General features: G+C 42.5%; 1 protein-coding gene across 9 annotated transcripts in view; it reads right to left on the bottom strand.

Annotated features, from left to right (window-relative positions):
- Positions 1-14,993, bottom strand: part of rapgef2 (Rap guanine nucleotide exchange factor 2) — a 98,997-nt gene that overhangs the window by 33,177 nt on the left and 50,827 nt on the right. For all 9 annotated transcript variants that reach the window (XM_023959498.1, XM_023959495.1, XM_023959494.1 and 6 more), the window contains 2 exons: positions 12,329-12,404; positions 9,597-9,764 (listed from right to left, as the gene is read on the bottom strand). In XM_023959498.1, the coding sequence (XP_023815266.1) occupies positions 9,597-9,764; positions 12,329-12,404 (244 nt within the window). The remainder of the gene's footprint in view (positions 1-9,596; positions 9,765-12,328; positions 12,405-14,993) is intronic.

Genomic DNA, 14,993 nt, shown 5'->3' on the forward strand with positions numbered 1-14,993 from the left:
AAATGTCAGCTCACAGCTCTTGTTTGGGTCAGCTTGGTTTGGGTTGAATCTTAAGCACGGGAACAGCTCACAGAAACAAGGAGAACGGGTTTAATATTTATCTGCAGAAATCCCTTCACTGCTGTTCCTTTCTGTTTAAGGACAGCAGATGTAAGAGTCTGCCCTTATTTACAGATGTCACAACTCATTTAACTGATCGTGTATTTGGTTTTATTAGACTAATAAATATCTAAATAACGGTGAAACCTGCATTTAAATAATTGCTAGATCATGTATATTTATGCACACAACATATATGCATATAGAGTGCAGTGATTTCAGGTCAACTTTGTTGGGATTTAATCAAACATAAAAAAGTCATTTTATTCTTCTTATTATAAAGAAAAGAGTGAAGTACAATTGAGCTGCACAATGGTGTAGAGGTCTGCAGAGCCGGCTTACAGTAAAGCCCTGGTTCAAATCCTCACTGGGTTCTATTGTAGAGTTGGCATGTTTCCTCGCGTATGTGTGTTTTTTTTGGTTTCCTCGCACAAACCTCTGTGAACCAATAGGCCTCATTGGTTCACAGAGGACTCTAGTCTAAACTGTCCCTCAGGTGTGAATGTATCTGAGTGTGTTGTCCTGTGATGTCCAGGCTGTAACCATGAAGAAGCTGGAATAGGCTGCAGAATTCCTGTGACCGTTCACATGACAAAGCGGGTGTAGAAGATGGATGGAGTTGGAACTGTCATAGGAAGCCACCTGTGCCACACATGCAGTGGTGAAATGTCCTCTCTCCTTAATCTTCCACAGTCAACTGTCATCTCTATCAGAACAACCTGGAAGAGTTTGGGAACAACAGCACCTCAGCCACCAAGTAGTAGACCACATAAACTGATGAAGAGGGGTCAGCGGATGCTGATCACATAGTGCAAAGAGGTCGATGACTTTCTGCAGAGCTCCAAACGTCATGTGACCTTCAGATTAGCCCAAGTACAGAACACAGAGAGCTTCATGGAACGGGTTTCCATGGCCGAGCAGCTGCATTCAAGACACACATCTCCAAGTGCAATGCAAAGCGTTGATGCAGTGGTGGAAAGCACGCCGCCACTGGACTGTGGAGCAGTGGAGACGCTTTCTCTGCAGTGATGAATCACACTTATATATTATGAAGACATGGAGGACAGAGTCTGGTGTGGATGAACTGGACTGACCTGCACAGAGTCCTGACCTGAACCCCATAGAACACCTTTGGGAGGAATTAGAGCAGAGACTGAGTCAGGCCTTCTCCACCAACATCAGTGTGGAATGGTCAAAAGTTCCTACAAACACACTCCTCAACCTCGTGGACAGCCTTCCCAGAAGAGTTGAAGCTGCAACAGCTGCAAAAGGTGGAGCCACATCATACTGAACTCTATGGGTTAGGAATGGGATGGAACTTCAGTTTATAAGAGAGTCAAGGCAGATGAGTCAATACTTTTGGTAATAACGTGTAACACTGCCCTCACACTAAAACTGCAGAAATCTCTTTTGCTCTCTTCATTGTGGGTTAAAAACAAATAGTATCAGACAGCTTGAGGCTTCAAGGATGTATCAGGTTCTGCCTGGTCTGAATCCACAGTTTCCCTGGCAGAGCTGCTCAGAATAAAAACAATCAATGAATAGCAGTACTCTGCTTAATCAATGGCTAAAATGTTAAAACACGCTGCCATGAAACATGAAGGGAAACTACATCAACTGATGGTTTTAATGTTTGTCTATTTCTAGTCCTTCTTTCCACACATCCAAACCAGACACAGGGAAGCCTTTAGACCAGAAAAACTCTTCAGTAAAATTTCTCCAATCAATGTTTGAACCCTGAAAGCCAAATTAAGCTAGCAGTACACAGCCAGCAGCTTGGCTTGAAACCGTGGGGGTGTGGGCCCTGCTCCCGCTGGGGCTTACAGTTAGGGGCCAGCGTGGATTTCATGTTTCAGGTATTGAGCGGAAACTTTCCGGAGCGTTCAGGATGCGCTCAGGGACGGCAGACGCTCCCCCGGCTGCGCACAGACACTCTGTGACCTCTGCGTTCTGAAAGCGTCTCCTACTTAAAGGGCACGTCTGCTGATGATAACAGACATTTCCCATCATGCTTGTTCAGGCCTGAGGAAAGCTTTAAACAGTTAGTACTTTCAGTTTTTTGATAGTTTTTTATATATACCCACATATAATATGCATGTGTCAATGCACACATACATTGAACCCCAGTACCCTGAACATTTTTGGATACATGTAGTAGTTCCAGAGGTAATAAACTGTTATTTACCTGTCAGTCAAAAAGCCACACACCCCCATATTGGCACACATCCAAAAGAAAACCTTAAAGTTCAAAGAAGTCCAGTCCCAGCATGTTTATCTCAATTCAGAAAAGGGTGGAGTAACCGTTTGAGTTTATTTTTGTTGTCATGTTGGTCTGACTTAGTGTTGTAACAGGTTCAACGGTTAAACGCTGACGTCTGTGCATGGCTTACTCTGGCACCGAACTTAAATGTCCATATTTCTGTCAACAGTAGAATTGCTGATGACTTGATGAAGCCTTTGAAGTGAAAAAAAAGCAAAAAAGACTTAAGATTCAGTTTGGAGAAAAACAAAGAAAGCATGAAACTTGGTTAGTAAAGCAGAAAATCGTTTCTGCAGTTGTGTCTGATCGCTCTCTGAACAGATCCAAAGCTTTTGTCAAGGCTGAGACCAGAAGATCTGTGAAGATGTTGGTGAGCAACGGCTCGGTCAGTAGTTTGAGTGCTTACCTGAACCACCTGGTAACTGAAGTGTCAGATTGTGTGGGGGAGCAGAGATGGAGAATTCCTTCATTAGAACAGACATGTCCATCCACTGAATTATCTGCAAGTTAGGGTTCCAGAACAAGATGTGAGAGAAGTCCTTAAGGAACAACAGAATGACGGGAAGCTTTCAGACCAGTCTGAGGAACCCAGAACAACGTTTGAGCTTCATTTACAACAGTGACTGATCAGAATCCACATCTGTCAGTCCTCAGGAATCTCCAGAACCCACCTCAGGGAAGGAGGAGCATCGTGACACTGAACAGCAACTTGTTCTGTCGGGTTCAACGCTACAGACCTCTAGCCCCTCAGCGGCAGCACTGACCCCCCCACTTCATGCTGCTCTTTACTGTACTTCCATCTGCACTTGAACAGGGCCCAGTAGGGGCTGCTGGCTGCTATAGCGCCAGTCCCATCCTTCCCACAGGAGCAGAGCTGCAGTATAGAGTTGAAAGCTTGTTTTGTGGTCATGAGAAAGTTCAGCAAATGTGAAGTCAGGGAAGGGGGCGGGGCGGGGGCAGATGACAGTTTCCCTTTTTACCACAGTTTCATGTTAATTCAGTAAAAAAACAAAGGGGGGGGGGGGCGCAGAAATGAGGGGAAGACAGAGAAAGAGAAAAAACCAGGAGGAAAACAGAAGAGCTTCATGTATGTGGAGACTGCCATCAAAGAGACAACAGACACGCAGACACATCCAGGATGTCACTGAAAGAAAACAAGCAGCAACATCCAACAAATAAACAACATCTGCTTCATCCAACGAATTAGAAACAGCATCCGCTTCATCCAACAAATAAACAACATCTGCTTCATCCAACAAGTCAGAAGTTAAATCTGTCATCCAACAAGTCAGAAGTAACATCTGCTTCATACCAACAAGTCAGAAGTAACATCTGCTTCATCCAACAAATCAGAAGTAACATCCGCTTCATCCAACAAGTCAGAAGTTAAAACTGCTTCATCCAACAAGTCAGAAGTAACATCTGCTTCATCCAACAAATCAGAAGTAACATCTGCTTCATACCAACAAGTCAGAAGTAACATCCGCTTCATCCAACAAGTCAGAAGTTAAAACTGTCATCCAACAAGTCAGAAGTAACATCTGCTTCATCCAACAAGTCAGAAGTAACATCTGCTTCATCCAACAAGTCAGAAGTAACATCTGCTTCACCCAACAAGTCAGAAGTTAAATATCTCATCCAACAAGTCAGAAGTAACATCTGCTTCATCCAACAAGTCAGAAGTAACATCCGCTTCATCCAACAAGTCAGAAGTAACATCTGCTTCACCCAACAAGTCAGAAGTTAAATCTGTCATCCAACAAGTCAGAAACGACATCTGCTTCATCCAACAATCAGAAACATCCGCTTTATCCAACAAGTCAGAATTAACATCCGCTACATCCAACGAATTAGAAGTTAAATCTGTCATCCAACAATCAGAAGTAACATCTGCTTCATCCAAAAATCAGAACATCTGCTTCATCCAAAAATCAGAAGTAACATCTGCTTCATACCAACAAGTCAGAAGTAACATCCGCTTCATCCAACAAGTCAGAAGTTAAATCTGTCATCCAACAAGTCAGAAGTAACATCTGCTTCATCCAACAAATCAGAAGTAACATCTGCTTCATACCAACAAGTCAGAAGTAACATCCGCTTCATCCAACAAATCAGAAGTAACATCCGCTTCATCCAACAAGTCAGAAGTTAAATCTGTCATCCAACAAGTCAAAGGTAACATCTGCTTAATCCAACAAGTCAGAAGTAACATCCGCTTCATCCAACAAGTCAGAAGTAACATCTGCTTCATCCAACAAGTCAGAAGTTAAATCTGCTTCATCCAACAAGTCAGAAGTAACATCTGCTTCATCCAACAAATCAGAAGTAACATCTGCTTCATACCAACAAGTCAGAAGTAACATCCGCTTCATCCAACAAGTCAGAAGTAACATCTGCTTCACCCAACAAGTCAGAAGTTAAATCTGTCATCCAACAAGTCAGAAACGACATCTGCTTCATCCAACAATCAGAAACATCCGCTTTATCCAACAAGTCAGAATTAACATCCGCTACATCCAACGAATTAGAAGTTAAATCTGTCATCCAACAATCAGAAGTAACATCTGCTTCATCCAACAATCAGAAGTAACATCTGCTTCATCCAAAAATCAGAACATCTGCTTCATCCAAAAATCAGAAGTAACATCTGCTTCATCTAACAATCAGAAGTAACATCCGCTACATCCAACAAATCAGAAGTAACATCCGCTTCATCCAACAAGTCAGAAGTAACATCCGCTACATCCAACGAATTAGAAGTAACATGTGCTTCATCCAACAATCAGAAGTAACATCTGCTTCATCCAACAATCAGAAGTAACATCTGCTTCACCCCAAAAGTCAGTAGTAACATCCGCCTCATCCAACAAGTCAGAAGTAACATCCGCTTCATCCAACGAATTAGAAGTAACATCCGCTTCATCCAACAAGTCAGAAGTAACATCTGCTTCATCCAACGAATCAGAAGTAACATCCGCTTCATCCAACAAGTCAGAAGTAACATCCGCTTCATCCAACAAATCAGAACTAACATCCGCTTCATCCAACAAATAAACAACATCTGTCATCCAACAAGTCAGAAGTAACATCTGCTTCATCCAACAAATCAGAAGTAACATCCGCTTCATCCAACAAGTCAGAAGTAACATCCGCTTCATCCAACAAGTCAGAAGTAACATCCGCTTCATCCAACAAGTCAGAAGTAACATCCGCTTCATCCAACAAATCAGAAGTAACATCTGCTTCATCCAACAAATCAGAACTAACATCCGCTTCATCCAACAATCAGAAGTAACATCTGTCATCCAACAAGTCAGAAGTAACATCTGCTTCATCCAACAATCAGAAACATCCGCTTTATCCAACAAGTCAGAAGTAACATCCGCTACATCCAACGAATTAGAAGTAACATCTGCTTCATCCAACAAGTCAGAAGTAACATCTGCTTCATGCAACAAGTCAGAAGTAACATCCGCTTTATCCAACAATCAGAAACATCCGCTTTATCCAACAAGTCAGAAGTAACATCCGCTACATCCAACGAATTAGAAGTAACATCTGCTTCATCCAACAATCAGAAGTAACATCTGCTTCATCCAACAGGTCAGAAGTAACATCCGCTTCATCCAACAATCAGAAGTAACATCTGCTTCATCTAACAAATCAGAAGTAACATCCGCTTCATCCAACAAGTCAGAAGTAACATCTGCTTCATGCAACAAGTCAGAAGTAACATCCGCTTTATCCAACAATCAGAAACATCCGCTTTATCCAACAAGTCAGAAGTAACATCCGCTACATCCAACGAATTAGAAGTAACATCTGCTTCATCCAACAATCAGAAGTAACATCTGCTTCATCCAACAAGTCAGAAGTAACATCCGCTTCATCCAACAATCAGAAGTAACATCCGCTTCATCCAACAATCAGAAGTAACATCTGCTTCATCCAACAATCAGAAGTAACATCTGCTTCATCCAACAAGTCAGAAGTAACATCCGCTTCATCCAACAAGTCAGAAGTTAAATCTGTCATCCAACAAGTCAGAAGTAACATCTGCTTCATCCAACAAGTCAGAAGTAACATCCGCTTCATCCAACAAGTCAGAAGTTAAATCTGTCATCCAACAAGTCAGAAACAACATCTGCTTCATCCAACAATCAGAAGTAACATCCGCTTCATCCAACAATCAGAAGTAACATCCGCTTCATCCAACAAGTCAGAAGTTAAATCTGCTTCATCCAACAATCAGAAGTAACATCCGCTTCATCCAACAATCAGAAGTAACATCCGCTTCATCCAACAAGTCAGAAGTTAAATCTGCTTCATCAAACAATCAAAAGTAACATCTGCTTCATCCAACAATCAGAAACATCCGCTTTATCCAACAAGTCAGAAGTAACATCCGCTACATCCAACGAATTAGAAGTAACATCCGCTTTATCCAACAATCAGAAACATCCGCTTTATCCAACAAGTCAGAAGTAACATCCGCTACATCCAACGAATTAGAAGTAACATCTGCTTCATCCAACAATCAGAAGTAACATCTGCTTCATCCAACAAGTCAGAAGTAACATCCGCTTCATCCAACAATCAGAAGTAACATCCGCTTCATCCAACAATCAGAAGTAACATCTGCTTCATCCAACAATCAGAAGTAACATCTGCTTCATCCAACAAGTCAGAAGTAACATCCGCTTCATACCAACAAGTCAGAAGTTAAATCTGTCATCCAACAAGTCAGAAGTAACATCTGCTTCATCCAACAAGTCAGAAGTAAAATATGCTTCATCCAACAAGTCAGAAGTAACATCCGCTTCATCCAACAAGTCAGAAGTTAAATCTGTCATCCAACAAGTCAGAAGTAACATCTGCTTCATCCAACAAGTCAGAAGTAACATCCGCTTCATCCAACAAGTCAGAAGTTAAATCTGTCATCCAACAAGTCAGAAACAACATCTGCTTCATCCAACAATCAGAAGTAACATCCGCTTCATCCAACAATCAGAAGTAACATCCGCTTCATCCAACAAGTCAGAAGTTAAATCTGCTTCATCCAACAATCAGAAGTAACATCCGCTTCATCCAACAATCAGAAGTAACATCCGCTTCATCCAACAAGTCAGAAGTTAAATCTGCTTCATCAAACAATCAAAAGTAACATCTGCTTCATCCAACAATCAGAAACATCCGCTTTATCCAACAAGTCAGAAGTAACATCCGCTACATCCAACGAATTAGAAGTAACATCTGCTTCATCCAACAAGTCAGAAGTAACATCTGCTTCATGCAACAAGTCAGAAGTAAAATCCGCTTTATCCAACAATCAGAAACATCCGCTTTATCCAACAAGTCAGAAGTAACATCCGCTACATCCAACGAATTAGAAGTAACATCTGCTTCATCCAACAAATCAGAAGTAACATCCGCTTCATCCAACAATCAGAAGTAACATCTGCTTCATCTAACAAATCAGAAGTAACATCCGCTTCATCCAACAAGTCAGAAGTAACATCTGCTTCATGCAACAAGTCAGAAGTAACATCCGCTTTATCCAACAATCAGAAACATCCGCTTTATCCAACAAGTCAGAAGTAACATCCGCTACATCCAACGAATTAGAAGTAACATCTGCTTCATCCAACAATCAGAAGTAACATCTGCTTCATCCAACAAGTCAGAAGTAACATCCGCTTCATCCAACAATCAGAAGTAACATCTGCTTCATCTAACAAATCAGAAGTAACATCCGCTTCATCCAACAATCAGAAGTAACATCTGCTTCATCTAACAAATCAGAAGTAACATCCGCTTCATCCAACAAGTCAGAAGTAACATCTGCTTCATGCAACAAGTCAGAAGTAACATCCGCTTTATCCAACAATCAGAAACATCCGCTTTATCCAACAAGTCAGAAGTAACATCCGCTACATCCAACGAATTAGAAGTAACATCTGCTTCATCCAACAATCAGAAGTAACATCTGCTTCATCCAACAAGTCAGAAGTAACATCCGCTTCATCCAACAATCAGAAGTAACATCCGCTTCATCCAACAATCAGAAGTAACATCTGCTTCATCCAACAATCAGAAGTAACATCTGCTTCATCCAACAAGTCAGAAGTAACATCCGCTTCATCCAACAAGTCAGAAGTTAAATCTGTCATCCAACAAGTCAGAAGTAACATCTGCTTCATCCAACAAGTCAGAAGTAAAATATGCTTCATCCAACAAGTCAGAAGTAACATCCGCTTCATCCAACAAGTCAGAAGTTAAATCTGTCATCCAACAAGTCAGAAACAACATCTGCTTCATCCAACAATCAGAAGTAACATCCGCTTCATCCAACAATCAGAAGTAACATCCGCTTCATCCAACAAGTCAGAAGTTAAATCTGCTTCATCCAACAATCAGAAGTAACATCCGCTTCATCCAACAATCAGAAGTAACATCCGCTTCATCCAACAATCAGAAGTAACATCTGCTTCATCCAACAATCAGAAGTAACATCTGCTTCATCCAACAAGTCAGAAGTAACATCCGCTTCATCCAACAAGTCAGAAGTAACATCTGCTTCATCCAACAAGTCAGAAGTAAAATATGCTTCATCCAACAAGTCAGAAGTAACATCCGCTTCATCCAACAAGTCAGAAGTAACATCTGTCATCCAACAAGTCAGAAACAACATCTGCTTCATCCAACAATCAGAAGTAACATCCGCTTCATCCAACAATCAGAAGTAACATCCGCTTCATCCAACAAGTCAGAAGTTAAATCTGCTTCATCCAACAAGTCAGAAGTTAAATCTGCTTCATCCAACAATCAGAAGTAACATCCGCTTCATGCTACTGTAATTTCAGTGAATGACTTCAAAATAAGTATCAAAAAAAGAATAAAAACAAAAACAAGGCTGAAGTGATCATTGATGCTCACCAAAACATCCATCACAGAGTTAGCAGCAAACATATGTGTGTTCTGCCCACCAGAACTTCTGATCCAAAGAGGAGAACCACAGAACACCAATGAACGAAGCTAAAGGTGTCATGGCTCAGCCACCTGCAACCGGCTGAAGGGGGTAACTGGAAGGACACTTGGAGACCACCAAGTTCCAGTTGAGATTAAAAGAAAATATATGTATATAAAAAGGCTGAACGCACAGACAGAGCGGAGCTGTGCGCACAGCGGTCTGCCACTTCCAGACACATCAGCATACAGAAGCGGGGCTGCGCCTCACCGTGTGGTAACCCCGGGCTATGGGAGGCTTCCCGGTGGGGTACGGATCCACAGTGTCGATGATCGTCTGCCTCTCCCCTTTCTGGTTGATTTTCCGAAAGCGCCGGCGGGACTGTCTGTGTGAGGCTTGTCGCTGAAAGTATTCCTCATTTTCATCCATATAGTCCACCTGCAAGCATGAGGACGAGATGCAAACACAGTAAAGGGGTGAATGTTTTCATCCTCACACACACCCCTCAAAAGAGAATCAAACAGTTCCTCCTCCTCCTCCTCCTCCTCCTCCCGCCTGCCCTCTCATCCTGTAAAAATAGAAGCGTGAGCGTAGGATCCACTCTGCACACCTACGTCAACGGCAGCTCAAAAGAGAGGCGCAGAAAGAGAGACGTGCAGGGCTGGCTAATCGGGTGCAGGAATACACAGTCTGCTGCCCTAACGGCAAAGACAAACACTGTCAGAGAAACACCATCAACTCCACCATCATTGTGTTCTAGAAACACCTGCTAAATCTGCCACAGGAACAAGCCGAGCTTCACTTTGCTGTGGAAACGGGAGCATGATGGTGCTCTACAGCAGCAGAGAGGAAGTCGTTTTCTCAGCTGGAACTTCCTTATTGTCCAGGTTCCATCATGTCTCATGATACTTTCATTGTAACTTCACGTTTCACAGCTCGCAGCTCTTCAGATTACACTCCCAAAATCTCACTGCCTCACCAACGGCTGCCATGACAACAGCAGCAGAGTTGTGTAAGAGTGAGAGCATGAAATCGTGATGCTCGTGTAACTGAGCCGGACAAAGCCCGCCTGGCTCTAGAGCAGCTGCACTAGAGCTGCTCTAGAACCGGGAAGGCCAGGAGCATCTGCAGCGGATCCTCTGGAAAGACCGCTCGCTTTCTGAGAGCCGCCATCCCTCCTTCACGACACTACAGACATAAGAAATGAAGGAGTTCTGCATGTCATACGCCTAACACCAACAGCATGTGGGGCTCTAACTTTAAGTAGTGTAGAGCAGGTCTTTACAGACCAGGACTGGGGCTGTGTGTGTGTAATCCATATTTGGAAAACCAGGCAAATGCAAGCAACATTTACATACTCACAGAGATCCCTTTCAGGATTTATTTCTAGAAAACTTAGCAAACTTACAGGTGTGCCTCTGAGTGGATCCATGAAAAACTGTTCTCTGTGGACCTGACTGAAAGGGCCTGAACCATACTATTATTGAGCCAGTATCCATGCATATGATGATATAACACCTTTGACACAATTTTGTTTTTTAAAATTAAATATGAGTAATTTTCCTGAGTTCTTTTCCATTCTGAAAGTAAGACAACTTGATCTCTGAGGCTCCGCCTTTCTCTCCTCGTGGGTGTCGCCCATTTCATGACGTCATCTTAAGAGTCGCCCTCAGCAGCGTGTCTGAGTTTCTCCCACGAAAACAAACAACATCCAAACGTAAAGACGGATGTCCATATAAAATGAAAGGGTTTAGCTGATCACAGCTAAACGTCCTGGAAGGGGCTGTTCTCATTGGTCTACGGCAGCTCATGAGAATCCACTTGTTTTCATGGGTTGGGAGGGGCTGGTGCTCAGAGAGCAAGTTTTTAGAGGATTCCTCAGAGAGGCCTGAATGGATCAATATACTGCTTTGGGGTAGTTTTTTTCATGAGGAATGACAGCTATTGTACACTTAAAAGCTAAAAAAAATTATTTTGATTGAGAGAAGGCGTCTCCACTGCTCTAGAGTCCAGTGGTGACGTGCTTTACACCGCTGCATCGACGCTTTGCACTGCGTGCTGGACTTGGGCTAATCTGAAGGTCACATGACGTTTGGATTTGTGGCAGAGGTGGCGTCCTGTGACAGTTCCACGCTGGAATTCACTGAGCTCCTGAGAACGGCCCATTCTTTGACAAATGTTTGTGAAAACAGTCTGCATATCTGAATGATGATTTTACACCCCTGTGGCCAGAACAAGAGATTTCTGATCATTTGGATGGATGAGCCAACACTTTTAGGAACAGTGCACGTGTTTAGACACAAAAGTTCATCTTTACATTTTCCTATAAACTTCACATAACCAGCAGCAGTGCTCAAAGATGGAGATATGCATTTTCACAAATGAACAACTGAACTCTCAAATCTGTTTGAGGTATCATTCAGGGTGTTCTGTGCTTTAAACACAAGTAAAAGCTAAGGCCTATCTCTTTTATTTTCTTGAAGGTTTTTGTGTTAGTCTGGAATATGCAGTGTGGTCAGCTGGTTTGAGCCCCCCGGTGTCCCGCGCATGTCTTTTTTTTAAAGATGGATGTGGCTTTGCTTCTTCTAAGTCGTTCCATCCATTGCTATCATCTTACAGGCCTGATATCAAGTTACTGCAGTCGTTTTCTTCCATGAATCTCTTTGAAATCTGTTGCGTCGATTCCGACTACTTTGTGACGTGTATTAGGATTACATTAGGTTGCTATTGTAAATAAGAACATGTTCTTAATAGCTTACCTGGTTAAATAAAGGCTAAATAATGGACTCATTTATCAGATAAGAAGAACAATTATTTATTGTAATAAAGGTTCTGTTGTGAGCACCAATATTGGCTCATGAAATTAAAAGTGTTCTATCTTAGTGCTGCATTGTTCCTCCTCTCCTGTGGTCTTTAAGATGAAATGAAAACTCGAACATGCAGAAGACCTTCAGTGAGTTTTTGTTTCGAACTGCTGCTGGGACAGAAACTGTGAGACTCACCACGATCATCTCTGAGGGTTCCAGCACGATGCACTCACATCCACGCCGCAGGCTGCCAGCTGATCTCTTCCCAAAACTAAAAATAAGGAGAAGAGCAAAGAGGAAGAAGTCTGTTTAGACCCTGACAGTGTTCAAACCTGCAGATAAAAGCTTCTATTTCTGTTCATCTGCAGTCAGAGACGCTGCTGCTATGAGAGACTCCACAAATGTTTGTGAGCCCTTAGACCAGAATGAAACACGCGCCATAGAAAATGTGCACATGCTTTGACACAGAGCTGCATTGATCAGACAGGCCCCTCTTTCAGGTCCTGATGGGAAACACCCGCCTCCGGAAAAGTCCACTCTCCTGACGTCACGGGCCGGGCGGTCTGCCGAAGCCTCAGAGACGCCGTGCAGCCTGGAAACTCTGAGCATGGGCACGTCTACGTGTGCAGGAGCAGCAGAAAGTGGCTTTGTGCAGCGGTGGAGTTGGGAGTGAAGACACAGGAGCCTCCTTGTTTGTCATTTTTAACATCGCTCTGTTTTCATCTTTCTTTTTTTGCGAGGTGGATTAAGGTCGCGTGACCTGGACGCCACATGGAAGCATTTTTTAGGACTTTAAACATTTTTCTTGGTTGTATCTTTGAAATGAACTTTCTTGGTAATGAAGTCTGCCTCAGGACTGTCTAAGGCCTCAAATATATTTTAGACAGGACAGTTGTCAGTTTATGAAAGACGTTGCTTTTCCGATTCTCCCTCAGGTTTCTTGACCTGTGCATTCTTCAGCATAGAGTAAACCCTTCTAGTGTGAAACTGCTGGGTTTCATCACGAGTTTCAGGTTTTGTATGTTGTGGTATTTTTGAATATTGTGCTGGTTTTAAGCTTTAAAGCCTTACAAAAACAAAACTTGGATCAAATTTTGGCTAAAGGATCATTCCAACTCTGACTTTATGTGAATATTTTTTCTGCATTTCAAATAAAGTTTTGCAATGTTGTCATTTTTATCTTTAAAAAGGTTACACATTGCTAAACTTTTGTGAAGCTCTTTTTTCCAATGTATTGACCTTTTTTAGTCTCTGTTCTTTATTGTACATATTACTAAAGATTTTCCTGCAGCATCCTCCTCCTCCTCCTCTCCATCTCAGCGTGGCCTGGAGCCGTGGAGCCTCGCAGTGAGGAGTTTGTCTGATTTGTGTGTGTTTGTATTGTTTTTCTCCCAGCGGAGCAGCTTCATTGACATCCTGGCAGTTTCAGGATTCGCGCATCACTCTTGCTAAACAACTGTGGGAAGCAGTGATCAGAAAATCAGATGATGGCTGTCCTCAAGAAGAAACGGGCTTGTTCGTCATTATGCAGAAGACTTTCTCAGTTGTTTATGAAATGATGTCTTGACAGTGTCAAAAGAAGTTCACATACAGACATGAAACACCAGAACATCGATATCACATAACCTTTTTATTTGAACATTCTGTTCACCTGGACATGGACTCTTTGACCTGCATCAGCTCAGAGGGTTTATCCTCCAACAGCATGCATGCAGTGAAAAGCAGCAGTGATGTAGAGTTCCAGCCTGCAGTGAGGGGCGTTAATGCTGATTCTTGCCGTTTGCTTCGCCTGAGCCGGACTTTAATGCTGCTGTAATTCTGTTTGCAGCCCTGACAATCAGAGGCCTGAATTCCTCCACAGGGCAAGCTCTGCGCTTACGCAGCCCTTTCCCCACCGCTCTTGGAGCAGCGCGAACACGGTTCCTCAATAACCACTGCTTTCCCAGCAGAGTCAGCAGCTTTAAAGTGTGGAGGTTCTGCTGCTCCCTGACGTCTGCCGAGGGGAACAAGCATCGCTGTTCTCCCCCATGCAGGAAGCTGTGATGGATGGACAGCTTCAGGATGTCAGCGCTCAGTAAAGGGCGTCATGGAGGACGCATCATGAAAACTACAACAAATGTATACGATTGTGGTGCTTTTTGACTCAAATTGACTTTTAAAACAATTTAGAGTTGGATTCAGCTAATACAGCATTCAATTGAGCTGCAGGGACTTTTGCAGAATTATTTACTATTAGTTTAGTTTAACCAGTTTAGATTTTAACTGCGTAAAGTAGCAGCTCCTGAAGTTCACCTTTTTTTAAACCGTATTTAAACATGTCAACTCATTAATTATAAACATGAAAGTGTTATAATATTTGAGCATCCTGTCTTTCCCTTAGGATTTATCAACTTTAGTGAACGGTTGCCGTTCATAGTTTTATTGTCCTAAACTCAGATGTTTTTAGAGCATAAAATTGGGCCCCAGGGTCTTTCCCACACTAAGGTCTGCACAATAAAAGGATTAAATGAATGATGGAAGACAAAGGAATCAGGGTCAGTGTGTGACCTGACAGCACAGGATCACCTCCTTCTACAACAGGGAGGACCCCCTCCTTCTACAACAGGGAGGACCCCCCCCCCTTCTACAACCTACAACAGGGAGGACCCCCCCCCTTCTACAACAGGGAGGATCCCCCCTTCTACAACAGAATCCTCATCAATTTTTAAGAATTTTAAATGAAGATATGAATCCCTGTTGGTTAAAAAGGTCAAAGGTTCTGAGGATATTAAAGCTAAAGTCCATAAACTTTCTTACATGACTAATTATCATCCGTATTTACTGGACATAAGTTGATTTTCTTTCTAGTTCATAGTTGCAA

This window comes from Oryzias latipes, chromosome 10 (genome assembly GCF_002234675.1).
Source record: "Oryzias latipes chromosome 10, ASM223467v1".
Taxonomy (NCBI): Eukaryota; Metazoa; Chordata; class Actinopteri; order Beloniformes; family Adrianichthyidae; genus Oryzias; species Oryzias latipes.